Source organism: Alligator sinensis, unplaced genomic scaffold, assembly GCF_000455745.1.
Source record: "Alligator sinensis unplaced genomic scaffold, ASM45574v1 scaffold109_1, whole genome shotgun sequence".
Classification (NCBI taxonomy): Eukaryota; Metazoa; Chordata; order Crocodylia; family Alligatoridae; genus Alligator; species Alligator sinensis.
In genome coordinates, this window is record NW_005841852.1 from 2477033 (window position 1) to 2491375 (window position 14343).

The 14343-nt window shown below is 40.7% G+C and overlaps 1 protein-coding gene across 1 annotated transcript in view; it reads left to right on the forward strand.

Moving 5' to 3' along the window:
- The window catches only part of ADK (adenosine kinase), a 563842-nt gene that overhangs the window by 468014 nt on the left and 81485 nt on the right, over window positions 1-14343 (forward strand). Inside the window, exon 8 of the mRNA XM_014523581.2 lies at window positions 7680-7715. Coding sequence (XP_014379067.1) covers window positions 7680-7715 — 36 coding nt within the window. The remainder of the gene's footprint in view (window positions 1-7679; window positions 7716-14343) is intronic.

The following is a 14343-nucleotide window of genomic DNA, read 5'->3' on the forward strand; positions in this document are numbered from 1 at the left end:
AATGGGAACAGCTAGAAATACGTTCTTAGGCACTGGGCTGTGACGCCTCTGCACATAGAACTGACTCATGCCTTTAATCTGCTTCCTAGGGAGTTTTCTCCCTGCTCTCCACCATGCCCCCACCATGAAAACCCTCCAGCACATGTTTAACATCTTGAGGTGAATGGGACTAGTCAGGGGATGAAACTCATCCATGAACTTTTGGAAGATCATTGAATCCTTTTTTCCTGCACTCTGCATGTTTCTACAAAGCCGGGCAAAATAGGGTCTGGTGTGGATGTTGTCCACTGTAACATCTAATATAGATTAATTTTCCATATGTGGAATCTAATTATTGGCAGGGTGGGGGTCAAATTAAATTCAAGGGCGTTTTGAATTTGGGTAAATATAGTAGCCTGTGATTGCCATGACTACATTCATGGTATCACACCCATCTACCTGGTGTTAGATTTATCATAGGTCTTGAATAATACTAATTTGTCATGTTAAAATGTATGATCTGCTATTACTTTATTTCCTTTGAGGACAGTAGAGGTAATAAAATGAACACACACTGTAGGTAAAATATATAGGTGAAGTACACATATAGGAAAGCAAAATCATATTGCTGTGCTTTTAAGTGCTACATAATTAGTCGGGTTTGAGATAAGAAAACACCTACCAAGAAGTATGCCATTGAGTTAATGAGATAGATAGATAGATAGATAGATATATAATGCCTTTGTTATATTTCAAACATGGCAATCAAAAAGCTGCTGTCCATTCTAATCCTTAAGACAGATGTCATTTCCAGGTTCATAGTTAATTACGTGAACTGGCCTGAAACCAAAAGAGTTGAAAATGTGGCAGAACTCACAGAAATATTTAATAAAAACTTCTCCCCCTACTCAAAGACAAGTTTAACTCTTATACAGTGATGAGCCTGTTACAAGAGAGGCACATAAAAAGAACTCATGGTGCTCTTGACAAAAATTTCATTAGCATCCAGGTTTCTACATAAGTGCTAGGCAAGTTACCATCTTCCATAAAAAAGAAAGGGGTCTAAGTGCATGCACCCACACACATTTGATTTTCAGAAGTGCTGAGCACCAGCACTGAAGTCAGAGGTGATCTGCACTCTTGGAGGGCACAATGCAAACAAAGGGAGCAGCCAGCCAGATTGCAAACTGGAAATAGACAGTTTTGTTATTTATGTGTAACTAACACAAAGAGTGAGGGGGGAGAAAACAGTGTTATGTGCATGTAGGAATTAATCCAAGTGGAAGAAGGCTGTTGGTACTGGCTAGAGGAGGATTTCCTGAAAGAAGCAGGTGTTCTTTTTTCTATCATAGTTTACAACATCTGTAGACAATTTCTGAGTTCAGGCACATGTGCAATACCTGTATAAGCCAGTGTGACCCTCCCCCTCACCCCCAAGTGCCTTTTTTATTTCTTAGAAATTGTTTTACATAGATTGTCTATTCTGGGAAACAGTAAATGAAAATGTCTATTTCAGGGATATGTTTTTGAAGCATCCTGCACAAAGATAGAGTATCATCAGAATAGTAAAACTTAAATTATCTAAACCTCATCTAACAAAAAGCTCACTTACACAAAATGACATTGCATCTAGCAGTGTGCATTATTTACATTAAAAAACTCTTATCTGCATGCTTAATTACAGCACTGTATTCTTTCTTTCTGTTGCCTTTAGATGAGTTGGGTTTATGTCACTAGCATTTAATTGCAGAAAACAAGGTAAAATGTAAGTGTATGTAAAAAGATGGAAAGTTATACAACCATTAAAGGAGAATTAGTTGGAAAGAGAGCAGCTTAAATGATTATAGTGGAGAAAAAGAGGAGCCCCTGAGGAGGTGATCCTAATCTTTACTTTCCAGGAAACAATATAAATGGAAGAAAATAATAATCCCAAACTCTTAGAAATTGGTGGTAGACCAGTAACCCAAAGCTAGGAAAAGAAAACTTTAGGATAAAGTGTAGAAATTTGAAATAGAACGAGCAATTTGGACAAACTGCGCATTTCAGGAGATAGAGAGGAGGCACCATTCAAGAAGTGATTTGGGAGTGATACAGTGTGCAAGCAGTTCTACCAACTGCAGACTCAAGTGTGGAAGGATCCCAGTGGTCTTTTGTTGCCCTTTCTCCTATGAATGAATTCTCAAAAGTTTTTGGTGAGATAATCCACTTGGACTTAAAAAAGGTATCTCTATACAGAGCAACTATTCCATTCATGTGGCTTCAATGCATTTATGGAATGAGATAAATCCATTAGCCTCTTCCTTTGTCATAGCAAAGTGGTCAGTAAAGTTTCAGAAAAATTAAGGTAGAAAATGCAAATGCGGCTTTATTTATTTATTTATTCACCTGGTCTTCCCTGGTAGCTATTGAAGACTCTCGACTTCTACAATAAGAACTGCCTCAGGAATTGTCAGTGTTCTGTCCCCTACCCTCTTTACCCTCCTTTATTTTGTTTACCCAGGCAAAACGATGAGAGCAGCATGGAGCAGCATTGCACAAAGTAATTGAGTTATATGGCATACAGTGAACTGTTTCCTCCTCCAAGGATTTTTGGGGACACATTAGTTTGTGTACCTCCTGCGTTTGTTATCTTGTGTAATTATAGAAGATGCATTCAAGTGCAGGAGTATCACTGTTGTCCTGCTGTTTTATCATTTCTTTATGAGTTGATGTTGGTTTCAGCTATGACATGCAAATTTGGTTTACATTATTGTTTTTGCCTATATAAAGGTTAAAATACATATTATGGACAATATTTTTGGTGCTGCTTTTTGAAAAGCCTTTGTCAGCTTATTTCAGCAATACATAGTTTTAAATGTTGTTGTATATTACTTTGAGTTTTATGTTGGCCTACACAAATTAAATTTAATCCAGCCTGCAATTAGTTACCATTTGAGGAATTATTTGATTAAACCATCATCAATTCTTGACACCGCCCAAAAAAAACAACCTTGGATGTATTGAGAATAATACATTGACCTGGACAGGTTGGACAAATGGGCAGAAAACAACAGAATGCAGTTCAACAAGGAGAAATGCAAAGTGCTGCACCTAGGGAGGAAAAATGTCCAGCATACCTACTGCCTAGGAAATGACCTGCTGGGTGGAACGGAAGCGGAAAGGGATCTTGGAGTCCTAGTGGACTCCAAGATGAACATGAGTTGGCAGTGTGGCAAAGCCATCAGAAAAGCTAATGGCGCTTTATCGTGCATCAGCAGATGCATGACGAACAGATCCAAGGAGGTGATACTTCCCCTTTATCGGGCGCTGGTCAGACCGCAGTTGGAGTACTGCGTGCAGTTTTGGGCGCCACACTTCAAGAGGGATGTGGATAACCTGGAGAGGGTCCAGAGAAGGGCCACTCGTATGGTTAAGGGCTTGCAGGCCAAGCCCTATGAGGAGAGACTGGGGCACCTGGACCTCTTCAGCCTCCGCAAGAGAAGGTTGCCTTGTGGCTGCCTGTAAGTTCATCACGGGGGCACAGAAGGGAATTAGTGAGGTTTTATTCACCAAGGCGCCCCCGGGAGTTACAAGAAATAATGGCCAGAAGCTAGCAGAGAGCAGATTTAGACTAGACATTAGGAAGAACTTTTTCACAGTTAGAGTGGCCAAGGTCTGGAATGGGCTGCCAAGGGAGGTGGTGCTCTCCCCTACCCTGGGGGTCTTCAAGAGGAGGTTAGATAAGCATGAGGCTGAGGTGATCTGAACCCAGCACTCTGTCCTGCCTATGCAGGGGGTCGGACTTGATGATTTATTGAGGTCCCTTCCAACCCTAGCATCTATGAATCTATTGTTTTGCTTATGTTCATCATGGCAAACAGAACATACAGGACAGGTACAGACATTACACTTTTACTGGTATAAGTGATCAGAAACTGGTCTATACTCATAAGACAACAGAAGTTCAGTACACATAGATTGGTTTAAAAATGGCAGGACTGAATCTAAGATTTAACCCCTCTACCAAAGCATGAATGTGTGTTCTGTTTTCTACCAATCTAAACTACACGGCTTACAGAAAACCATGTAACTTAGATCGATTTCACCTCCTGCTTTTTGAATGTCTGAACCTAGCTACAGTTAAAATGGTTGTACCATTTTAGTACTATAATCATAATGTTCTTCAAGCGCAAAGTGTTAATGGATACTGATAGCAATGGAGAGACTAATGAATCCTAAATTTGGAGGACATTTTTATTTACTCATGACCAAATAATTTTCTGTTATTGGTTATAAAATGTTTCAGAATTTAACCAGCCACAGCAGTAGCATAATGAGGGGTAGGTGACTGGTGCACCAGCCTGGGGTGTCCAAGAACAAGGAGGTGCAAGAACTGCAGGCCAGTGGCCTGGGAGCTGTCATCACCGCTACCCAAGGCACAAAGCCTGGTTATTACACCTCTGAAACACAATACAATTAGCCTTTGTCTAGATTATAAAAAGTCCCACTTAAATACTGAGGTGCTAACAACAATAAAATGCATTCAAGAGTATAAATGGTTTTAAGATAGCAAGGGTGTTCCAGAATACACACAATACTTGTTACTAAAGGAAGTTGTCTTTTTTTATTGTTATCTTTTTAGTTTATCTTCCCTTTCCTGTGTAAACTGCTCCGTGTTGTGCCAAAAGAGGGTGTGTGTTAACTTTAGTGACAGAATGTTACACACATTAAACAGCTCTGTACACAGTTTCCATACAGTGTGAATTTCCACATACTTTTAAGGAATGCTTTTTGCCAGAATGGGGATGCAAATAAAGCTTTATAATTGTTAAACTAGTTCCATGAATTTTGAGGCTGTACAGTAATAAACTTACTGTTATGTGAAATACAAATATGTTATAGATGAAAGTGGGAGGATTATAAATATATATCTAATTTGAAGGGTGGAAATGGCTTTTTGTGAAAGGAAATATTATGTTATAGACAACAATGGGAAACGGTTATGACAAGTTTAGTTGCTTAAGAGGGAAAATGAGTGCATAATGCTGAAAGTTTATCAAAACTGAAAGAACTACTGATGTGAAATTGAGCCTCCTAAGAAAATTCTGTTCTGTCGCTGTTTTGCTTTGCTGTTGTCGCATGTCATGCATGAATGAAAATGCTGCATTCTCCGGGGAGCAGTAAAGCCTCTGTGTAGGTTGTTTATTTCCTTAATCCCTCCTTCTTCTTGATTCTTAATGTCACATATAAAATGGAAAGCCTGTAAATATAGTGATTGTTGTACTGATTATCACCTGCATTGGGAAACGCCCTGCCTGGCTTTGGTAACCCTAGCAGTCTCCACATGTTACAGCCGCTTAGATTTTAACCTGACTACTTTATCAGATATGTGAAGCTCAGTATGAGGTGCCCTAGGGCAGCACAGATGGGGACTGCTTGTTTCCTTTTCTCACTCTTATTGTGAATAGACACTAAAAGGTCCTCCTCGCTTTTGTATGATTAATTTACTTTGAACTGTCCCTACTATTTGGGACCTGCCTAACATTTCTCACCATTCTGCAAACCCAAGCTGCAATCTCCAAACACACATTCTGAGCTTCATTGTCTTTTGTATTTGAAGGCTACAGTGTTAGAATTGTACTTTAAAAGGTGTGATGCAGAGAGATGCTGCTTCATAGGAAGTTGCAGGATCAAGCCCAGAATCCCTGAGACAAACTGTTCAAGGATTATTTTGATGGTTTCATTGACACGGGTGGAGGAAAGAAAGATTGCTGTTGCTCTGTGATGCCTTCAGATGTCTTTTGATCAGAGATACTTTTCAGGAAAATGTGTGGTTTTATAAACCAGCTACCATCACTCATGTAGCTGTAGGGGTAGCAGACCAGAATAAAAGATGTAGTTATAGGAGGGAAAATCAGAAGATAAGATATTTTTCAAGTGGTATGCAAGTGCTTTTGTATAGTTTGTGGAAGGGCCAAGCCTGGATGTACTATGTGAGGATGCTCAGGTGTAGAAAATTAGGATGAATTTTCTAAAGTCTCTGTTTCCTTATTAAGGAAATAAAAATGCTGTTAGCTGGAATAGTTTGCCCTTTGGACATTGATATGTAAGAGCACATTGATATCCAGTTTCCTGGCCAAACAATAGTTTAACACGGATGTTAATGTCTTGTTGCACTGGGGCATTAACGAAGGCCACCTAGGATAGATCAGTATAGCTTCCTATTTCAATTGCGTGACTAAAAACTGTTGTTAAAAAAATAATCTGGCTACAATATATGGTTGTTGATTTGCTTTCATATTCTGAACATAGTTTATCACTCCCCTATTTTTCTCATTTTTTTTCTTTTTTCTGTGTCCAGTCCTATGTTATCCTATTCTGATTATATTGCAGTTCACTGTAAGTGCATCACTATAGTGGAGGCTTGTTAGGCTCCTTTTTCATATGAGCATAGGGTTTGTTAATCACATGCTGGTTTAGGAAAACACTGCATGATATCTTTGAACCCTATACTCTTCCTCGACAGCCTGGCTAACAAATGTCATTGACTGTGATGTACAAGAAGGAATTCTATTGTAAGTAAATTGTCAAAGTGGCTAACCTTGCCCGCACCCAATTGTCAGAACTGTGATTCAGTTTTTCTGTCAACATCAGCTAAGGCTAACCCGGTCAGGCTTATGCTTCTGCAGTAAGAAGCCTGAGGAGTTGTGCTTTTCAGCTTATCACATTTTATTAACCTCAGTTTACTGTTGTAATAATCAATTGTACCCAATTCAAATTCCTATATTGGTAAAAAAATAACAGACTATATAGGTTCACATATGTGTATTTTCTCTCCAGTGCATTGCTTTAAAATGAAGTATTACCAAAAAGTGTCTTAAGGATACTGACAGTATGCCTAGGCACACTCCCTTAAGTAGTTGTTCTAGTTTAGTTGGATTAACTCTCTGTTCCAGTTTAAATGCAATCCATCTATTAATATTACTTGGCAAAGTTCATTTGGAAGACTGTTTATCTGTAATATTTGTTCATGTTAAAAAGAAGGGGTATAGGGAAATAACATTGCTACCATCCTCTCTGCCTCTACTTTCATTTAAAAACAAAAGATATAATAGGAGCAATTACTATAAATAAGAAACGAGGACACTCTCATAGCCTGATGTTTCTTCTGTTCTTTGAGGAAAGGAACATAGTTAGACTGCCTAAAGCTGTGATTAAGACATCAGGCATTAAAATGCTCATCTGATTCTGCCACAAAGGTTTGATCACATTTTGTTAAAATAGCATGTAATCCTTTTTTCTAATGCATAGTAGATGGCAAATGTTTTTTTTAATAGCTTAATAACCTGTGTACCCTGAGGTATAATGCACAAATAGGGGACAGGATGTGTTTTTAATTAAGAATGTGTCTTAAGGAAAAGTGTCTTGGTTTGAAATAGTAGCCTCCACTTGTTAAAGTCCTATAACCAGAAGTAAGTTTGCTAGCTTGGAGAAAAACATGCATTACACCTTCTCATTTGAACTTGTGGAGTGTGTTGACATTATCCTGCTGTCTTGCTGGCGGGGGGAGCCTTTTGGTGCAAGTATCAAAACTGAACAACTGTATATGGGTATATTGAGATAATTGTGTAAAAAGAAGACTGCCTGAATGAGTTTCAAAATGTGTTATTTCTTCATTATCTAGCACTTTATAATTAACTGTTCTTTTTTTATTATTTCAGGAAGCTGCCACTTTTGCTAGAGAGCAAGGCTTTGAGGTGAGTTAACCCACAATTGCACACTAAACAGATCCTAAAGGTTTTTTTCTTGCTGATAATGAAGTTCTTTTGGACAATGATTGATGTGCTATTATACTCTCCAAGCCTCGCAGCAGTTGCCATGGAAACTTGGCAGTCGTCATGGTTTCTTTGTTCTGCCAGCTCAGTGTTATGACGCACTCTGCTAGGTCTGCACCCAACATCGCCTACAGATGTTATTTATTGAATTCTGAAAAGCCTCTTGGGAAGCCGAGAGGTTGGGCACGGTTTCAAGCTGCCTCTGCAGATATGGGACCTGTCAGTTTGTTCAGTTAAAAAGCTACCTCATTAGCTGCATTACACTCCACAAGGATTCACTGCTAAACCAGTGGTGAAGCAAGACTAAATAGTGAAATATAACGCCGTTTAAATAACTTAAACCCTGCCACATGCAGATTATCATTATGCAAATGACTTTTAGACAGGTTGTATATAAAATTGTTAGCAACTGATTAATGTAAGCCCTGCTTCTACAAACAGCCTTTTAGGAGAGTGGTGTGGATTTTTGTTTCAAAACATAGACAAGTTGGTGTTTTCCATCTGTGTTCTCAAAAATGTACACTCCCCTTTCAACTAACACTTGCTTTCTTGAAGTAAACATGGCTGATTTTACAATGATTTTCAGAGCTTTTGATGTTGACTTGATCATCTTTATGTATTAATTTGAGTGTCTAAGCCTTTTCAATAGTTTCTCATCAGTTAAATTTAGATAACTTGATCAGGAGAGCTATCAATTATAGGTTTATGGTATTATCTACAAATATGCAGATCTTAAACACCATAATTAATGTGACAACAACTATACTAATTTTACTGATTATGATCCTACTGAAATCTCAGTTGTAGAACAGAGGTCATGTTAATCCCTTTGTGTAAATGTTCATGAGAATCAAACTCATCTTAAATGGTATGTTTGCAGTGCAAATGTATGGCTAAGGGGGTTGACTCTTTAGCTCCCATTTCATTAATAATGGGAGCAGCACAGTTTGGACCTCATATATTAATTTTAGAGCATGCCACTTTTCTGTGGGATGATTATATGCAGAATATAAGGGACAAAGTTACAGATTTTGGTTGCCCAAATTTGGTTTCTTTAAGACCATTCCCTCAATGCCATCAGTGTTTTGGATATTAAAACTGTGTGCTGTCCCATTTCATTTTAGGAATCATAAATTCTAGTGGTCGCTGTGTAGAAATCTAGACTTTTTATCACTGTCAGTTTTCATTTGTATAATCTGTATTGTTAGCATAAAAATACACTTTCAGTTTATTCTGTCAAATGAATTAATTTCACAGATGGTTCCAAATATAACATATAGCATAACAAATTATTGGGACCTGGTAGTAGCTAGACAATAAAAAAGAGAGGAAGTAGTGTATTAAGCATATCCATTCTATATTTTTATTGCCCCCTTGAGCTAAAGACTTTGAATGCGCCTGGTTTAAATTCAGTCCTAGTGACAAACTGCTTTTGCTGGTGTCTGCTAACCACCATCATATTAACCTTTCCATTAGTGCTTGCTTAGAGATTCTAGCAGTTTTTTTCTGAACATCCTCAATCTGCCACATTTGATTACAGCATATCAGTAAAGTGCAAAATGATTATGATTTTATCTCTTATTACCCCCTTGCTTGGCAACAACTTGCATGTCAGGTTTGCTGACAGAGATGTATCAGATTTGATAAGTGTCCATTGTTTGTTTCTTTCTTTATGACTTGAAATAGAATCCCATCACCAATAAGGGATATTAAGGGAAAGTGGACTATCCTCAATTAGATGTTTCATTAATAATAAAATTTAACACATATTTGAGAGCCAAACTGGAATAAGGTGCGCCAAGGTGCTGCTATTTTAGAACGCCTTCAGAACTTGCTTTGGATAGCACAGAGTAATTTGAACATACTTGCTGGAAGGTTTGTACTGTTATTAAAGTACAGTGTAAACTAAAAAGGTTTAGAAACATGTCTAATACAAAAAGAAATGCACTATCTGTAAGCATGCCATAATATGTGGAAACTATATAAACTATCTGTAAGCATGCCATAATATGTGGAAAAATAAGTATAGTTTAGCTACTAAAAAAGGTCAAACCCAACCCAATATATGACATTCTAACTATTTGGTTTCTTTGTGAATTTTTAATATTTAAAAAAAAGAAGAAAGAAATCTTAATCTCCAAAATGGATTCAGTAACTTTCAGTGTGAAGAGACAGCTCGCAGAGTACTGGGAAGTGAGATAAGAACTGGAGCTGGGCAAAGCAAAAAGCAAGAGTGTTTTTTTTTCAAGTAGATGATGGAAAATTGTTGGTACCTGATTTAAATGACAACCTGTTAGGAATTTTAAATTAAGATACTTTACCTAAAATTTTCAAAAGGTTCTTTTAGCATCGAAAATTAGTTTAACCAGAATTTTTCATATCTGCTGCAATTCTAGCTCCAAATTATTAAAAGGATTTGCTACTTCTGTTAGACCCAGTGCTTTTATACATACACACACACACACACACACACATACACACACACACACACACACACACTGAAGAAAAAGAAATGCAATTAAGCCATTTTTAAGACAGTTACACTTAAACAAGGAAATACCACATGCCTTTGAGAGCAAGAGGCAGGGGAGGATCCCTACCCCTATGATAAAAATATAAAAAATGTTGATAAGAAAGATTATGCTTGAAGGATTTTTTGGATGCCTCCCAGTTCTAGTTCATCACATAGATGTTCTTCCATCACACTGAAAGAAAACTTCAAATGAGTTTTCATCCATCACTGTATTCTAAGGCCACTATTTCCACCCCTTATCTCCTGACCCACATTCATCTATAGTAATTGTAGGTGGAAAGTTATGTCTAATGTACATTCTGTGCCAGAAGCACATCTGTACCTCCTTACTCTGTGAAATTTCTTGCTCTATGAAATTTTTGGTTTGCTAAATGAGTGTGTGCTCCCTCTGACATCAGTGCTGTATCCAGTAGTGATCATAGCTTCATACGTAGGTCTAAAATCTCGTTCCACAGGCAATGGTAGCTCCATATTCTGGTGAGCTAAATGTTTCATTGGAGTGTGGTTCAGAGAACATAAAGATTGAATTACTGTTTGTTGGTCCTGTGGAAAGGCTGACAATGTCCTAAAAATCATTAAACTTAGCAAGTATTATACCTTCATAGAATAATTTAGGGATCAGCTCTGATCTTAGAACCAGATATGAATAGGGTGTATAATAAAATGAGGTAATGTGCATCTTGGAGGCTGGTAGCAACCTTTACACACAACAGCTATTCTCTATAGATATTGCAGACATCTAAAAACACATATTTTCCACTCTGGAACATATTTGGAAACTCTAGCAGCTGTCAAGAGGAATTGATAATGCAGAGCCAGCTAAAGAGCTCCCACTCTGGATCACCTGGACAGCATACTCCACTAGCAGGAGGTCATTCTTTAAACTTGTTGTGGCAGAGCACAGGGTGTCTCTGCCACTTTAAGGGCCTGGAGCTGGCAGCCTCCAGGTGCCTGACGACACTGGTTGCGCCCGTGCATGGCCATCTGTTCGATGTTTCCCGGCCAATTCACCACTGTGACAGGGGGACCTCCTGGGGCCGAGCTCCATGGCCCGCCCACCTGTCACCGTGACAGGAGGCCTACTCAGGGCCGAGCTCTTCGTGGCCCGCCCACCTCACTCCCACTCTCGGGGTCTATGTACCCCGCACGCAACCCACTGGTTGCGCCCGTGCATGGCCATCTGTTCGATGTTTCCCGGCCAATTCACCACTGTGACAGGGGGACCTCCTGGGGCCGAGCTCCATGGCCCGCCCACCTGTCACCGTGACAGGAGGCCTACTCAGGGCCGAGCTCTTCGTGGCCCGCCCACCTCACTCCCACTCTCGGGGTCTATGTACCCCGCACGCAACCCACTGGTTGCGCCCGTGCATGGCCATCTGTTCGATGTTTCCCGGCCAATTCACCACTGTGACAGGGGGACCTCCTGGGGCCGAGCTCCATGGCCCGCCCACCTGTCACCGTGACAGGAGGCCTACTCAGGGCCGAGCTCTTCGTGGCCCGCCCACCTCACTCCCACTCTCGGGGTCTATGTACCCCGCACGCAACCCACTGGTTGCGCCCGTGCATGGCCATCTGTTCGATGTTTCCCGGCCAATTCACCACTGTGACAGGGGGACCTCCTGGGGCCGAGCTCCATGGCCCGCCCACCTGTCACCGTGACAGGAGGCCTACTCAGGGCCGAGCTCTTCGTGGCCCGCCCACCTCACTCCCACTCTCGGGGTCTATGTACCCCGCACGCAACCCACTGGTTGCGCCCGTGCATGGCCATCTGTTCGATGTTTCCCGGCCAATTCACCACTGTGACAGGGGGACCTCCTGGGGCCGAGCTCCATGGCCCGCCCACCTGTCACCGTGACAGGAGGCCTACTCAGGGCCGAGCTCTTCGTGGCCCGCCCACCTCACTCCCACTCTCGGGGTCTATGTACCCCGCACGCAACCCACTGGTTGCGCCCGTGCATGGCCATCTGTTCGATGTTTCCCGGCCAATTCACCACTGTGACAGGGGGACCTCCTGGGGCCGAGCTCCATGGCCCGCCCACCTGTCACTCTCTGGGGCCGCCCCCTCACACAGGGGTTCCTCATCGCCGCCCCCTCACACTGGGGCTCCCCATGTTCTCGAGCCTTCGGTCTTTTAGGCCCCATGCACTGCTATCCTCTCAACTGGGCTCACCGTCCTGCTATCCCCTTTTCCCGAAGCCATCTTCCCCTCTCGGGTGTGGTTCCCCCGGAACCTTCGGCGTCTTGCCCTGGCCCACCTCAAGGCCAGTCAGGACCCCAGGCCCCCGGCTCTTGGGTGTCCCTCGCAGTGGGCCCCTGGCCCTTTTGACCCTCGTGGTCCTGGCCCCAGCATGGGCCAGTCGAGGGTACTCTCCCCTTCGGGCTGACCACCGCAGGACCCTGCCCCCTCGAGGCCTATTGTTGTGCTGGCCTTCTACCGGGCTCGATGTACGGCCCCTCTCGGGCTCCTCATCGCTGGCCCCCTTCACACTGGGGCCTCTCACACTACCTCCCCCTCACACCGGGGCTACACAACCCACTGGTTGCTCTCACCACTGCCCCCTCTCACTGGGGCCACCCCCTCACTGGGGCCAGGGTCATCGTACCCCGCACGCAACCCACCGGTTGCACTTGTGTAATGTGCCCATGAGATTACAGACATTAAAAACAGGATTTAAACAAAGAGTACAGTTTTAAAAGAGTACAGTTTCCAAATAGGTAATAATTGTAATTAATAATTTTATTTACTATGCTGGTCTAAATAATACTTTTAACATGGTCTTAGAAGTTTGTACTGAATTAGAAAGCTACAACAAGCAGTAGGATAGTACCACTGCACAAAGACACATTCAGGCATAGCTCAACCACTTGCTTATTTGGTCCATTGGTAGCATTAATACTTAATTGGTTCAACACCAAAATGAAAACTGCTACACACATCTACCAATTGACTAAACATTAGAAAGGAACATATTTCTTGAAATGGTAAATCTAAGTAAAAAAGCCCAAAGGTCAAAAGTAAGGAAATGAAAATCTTTAGAGCCAGTTTTAGTACAGCTGCTTAAGCATTATAGAAATGCTAGTGAAGATAAGCATATGCCAAAGAAGAAGAAGCAGGAAGAGAAAGAATGGATTACTAGTCTCTATGGTTTAAGTGTCCAGGTAAAATTCCAGCTAAATGGTGTCCTAGAAAAGTTAGACATCCTGTCCAAGGCATACACATGGGAAAGAACATTAGCTATGACAGATGTAAATGCTATATGGAGACTGTCAGGTCTGAGAGAAGAAATTTAAAGAGCGCATTGCCAAATACATACCACTAAGTAAGAATAAATTATTTAAAAATTTATTTCAGAAGCAGGAAACATGAAGATGAATAGGTGCACTGGACTATGAGAGAGGTCATGGAGTATTAAGATGAGAATAATGATGTTGCAGAGGGCATATACAATCTCCTTGCATTAGTTTTCACTATGGCAGATACTGGGAGACACCTAACCCAGATCTACTGTTTTTAAATAGTAAAGCTAAAGTACTGTCAAAAATTGCAACATAAAACAAAGGAAATTTCCAACAACATAAACTAAGAAGTAACAAACTACCAAGACTGAATAGTATGCATGACAGACTTCTCAACAAATTTACGAATAAGGTGACTGAGATGCTGAGGAAAACATGCAACTCTTATCAAAATCAACTGTTATTTCACAGGGTGGCAAATGTTCTACTCATGTTTAAAAGTTACACTAAAAGTAATCTATGGAATTATGGACCAGTAGTACTTAATTTAATATAAGGAATACTTGTTGACATATAATTACAAACAGAATCATAAAATGCCTAATTGAGTAATAATGTTCTGGTAATTATGTCATCATAGTTGTTCCATAAGAAACAATTTGTGACTAGAATTCCTTAATCTTGCCAATAAAATATTTAATAAAGAAGAAATAATCAACACAAGTAATTTAGATTTTCAAAAATGTTTGTCAAAGCCCTTCACAAGAGAATATAGGGAAA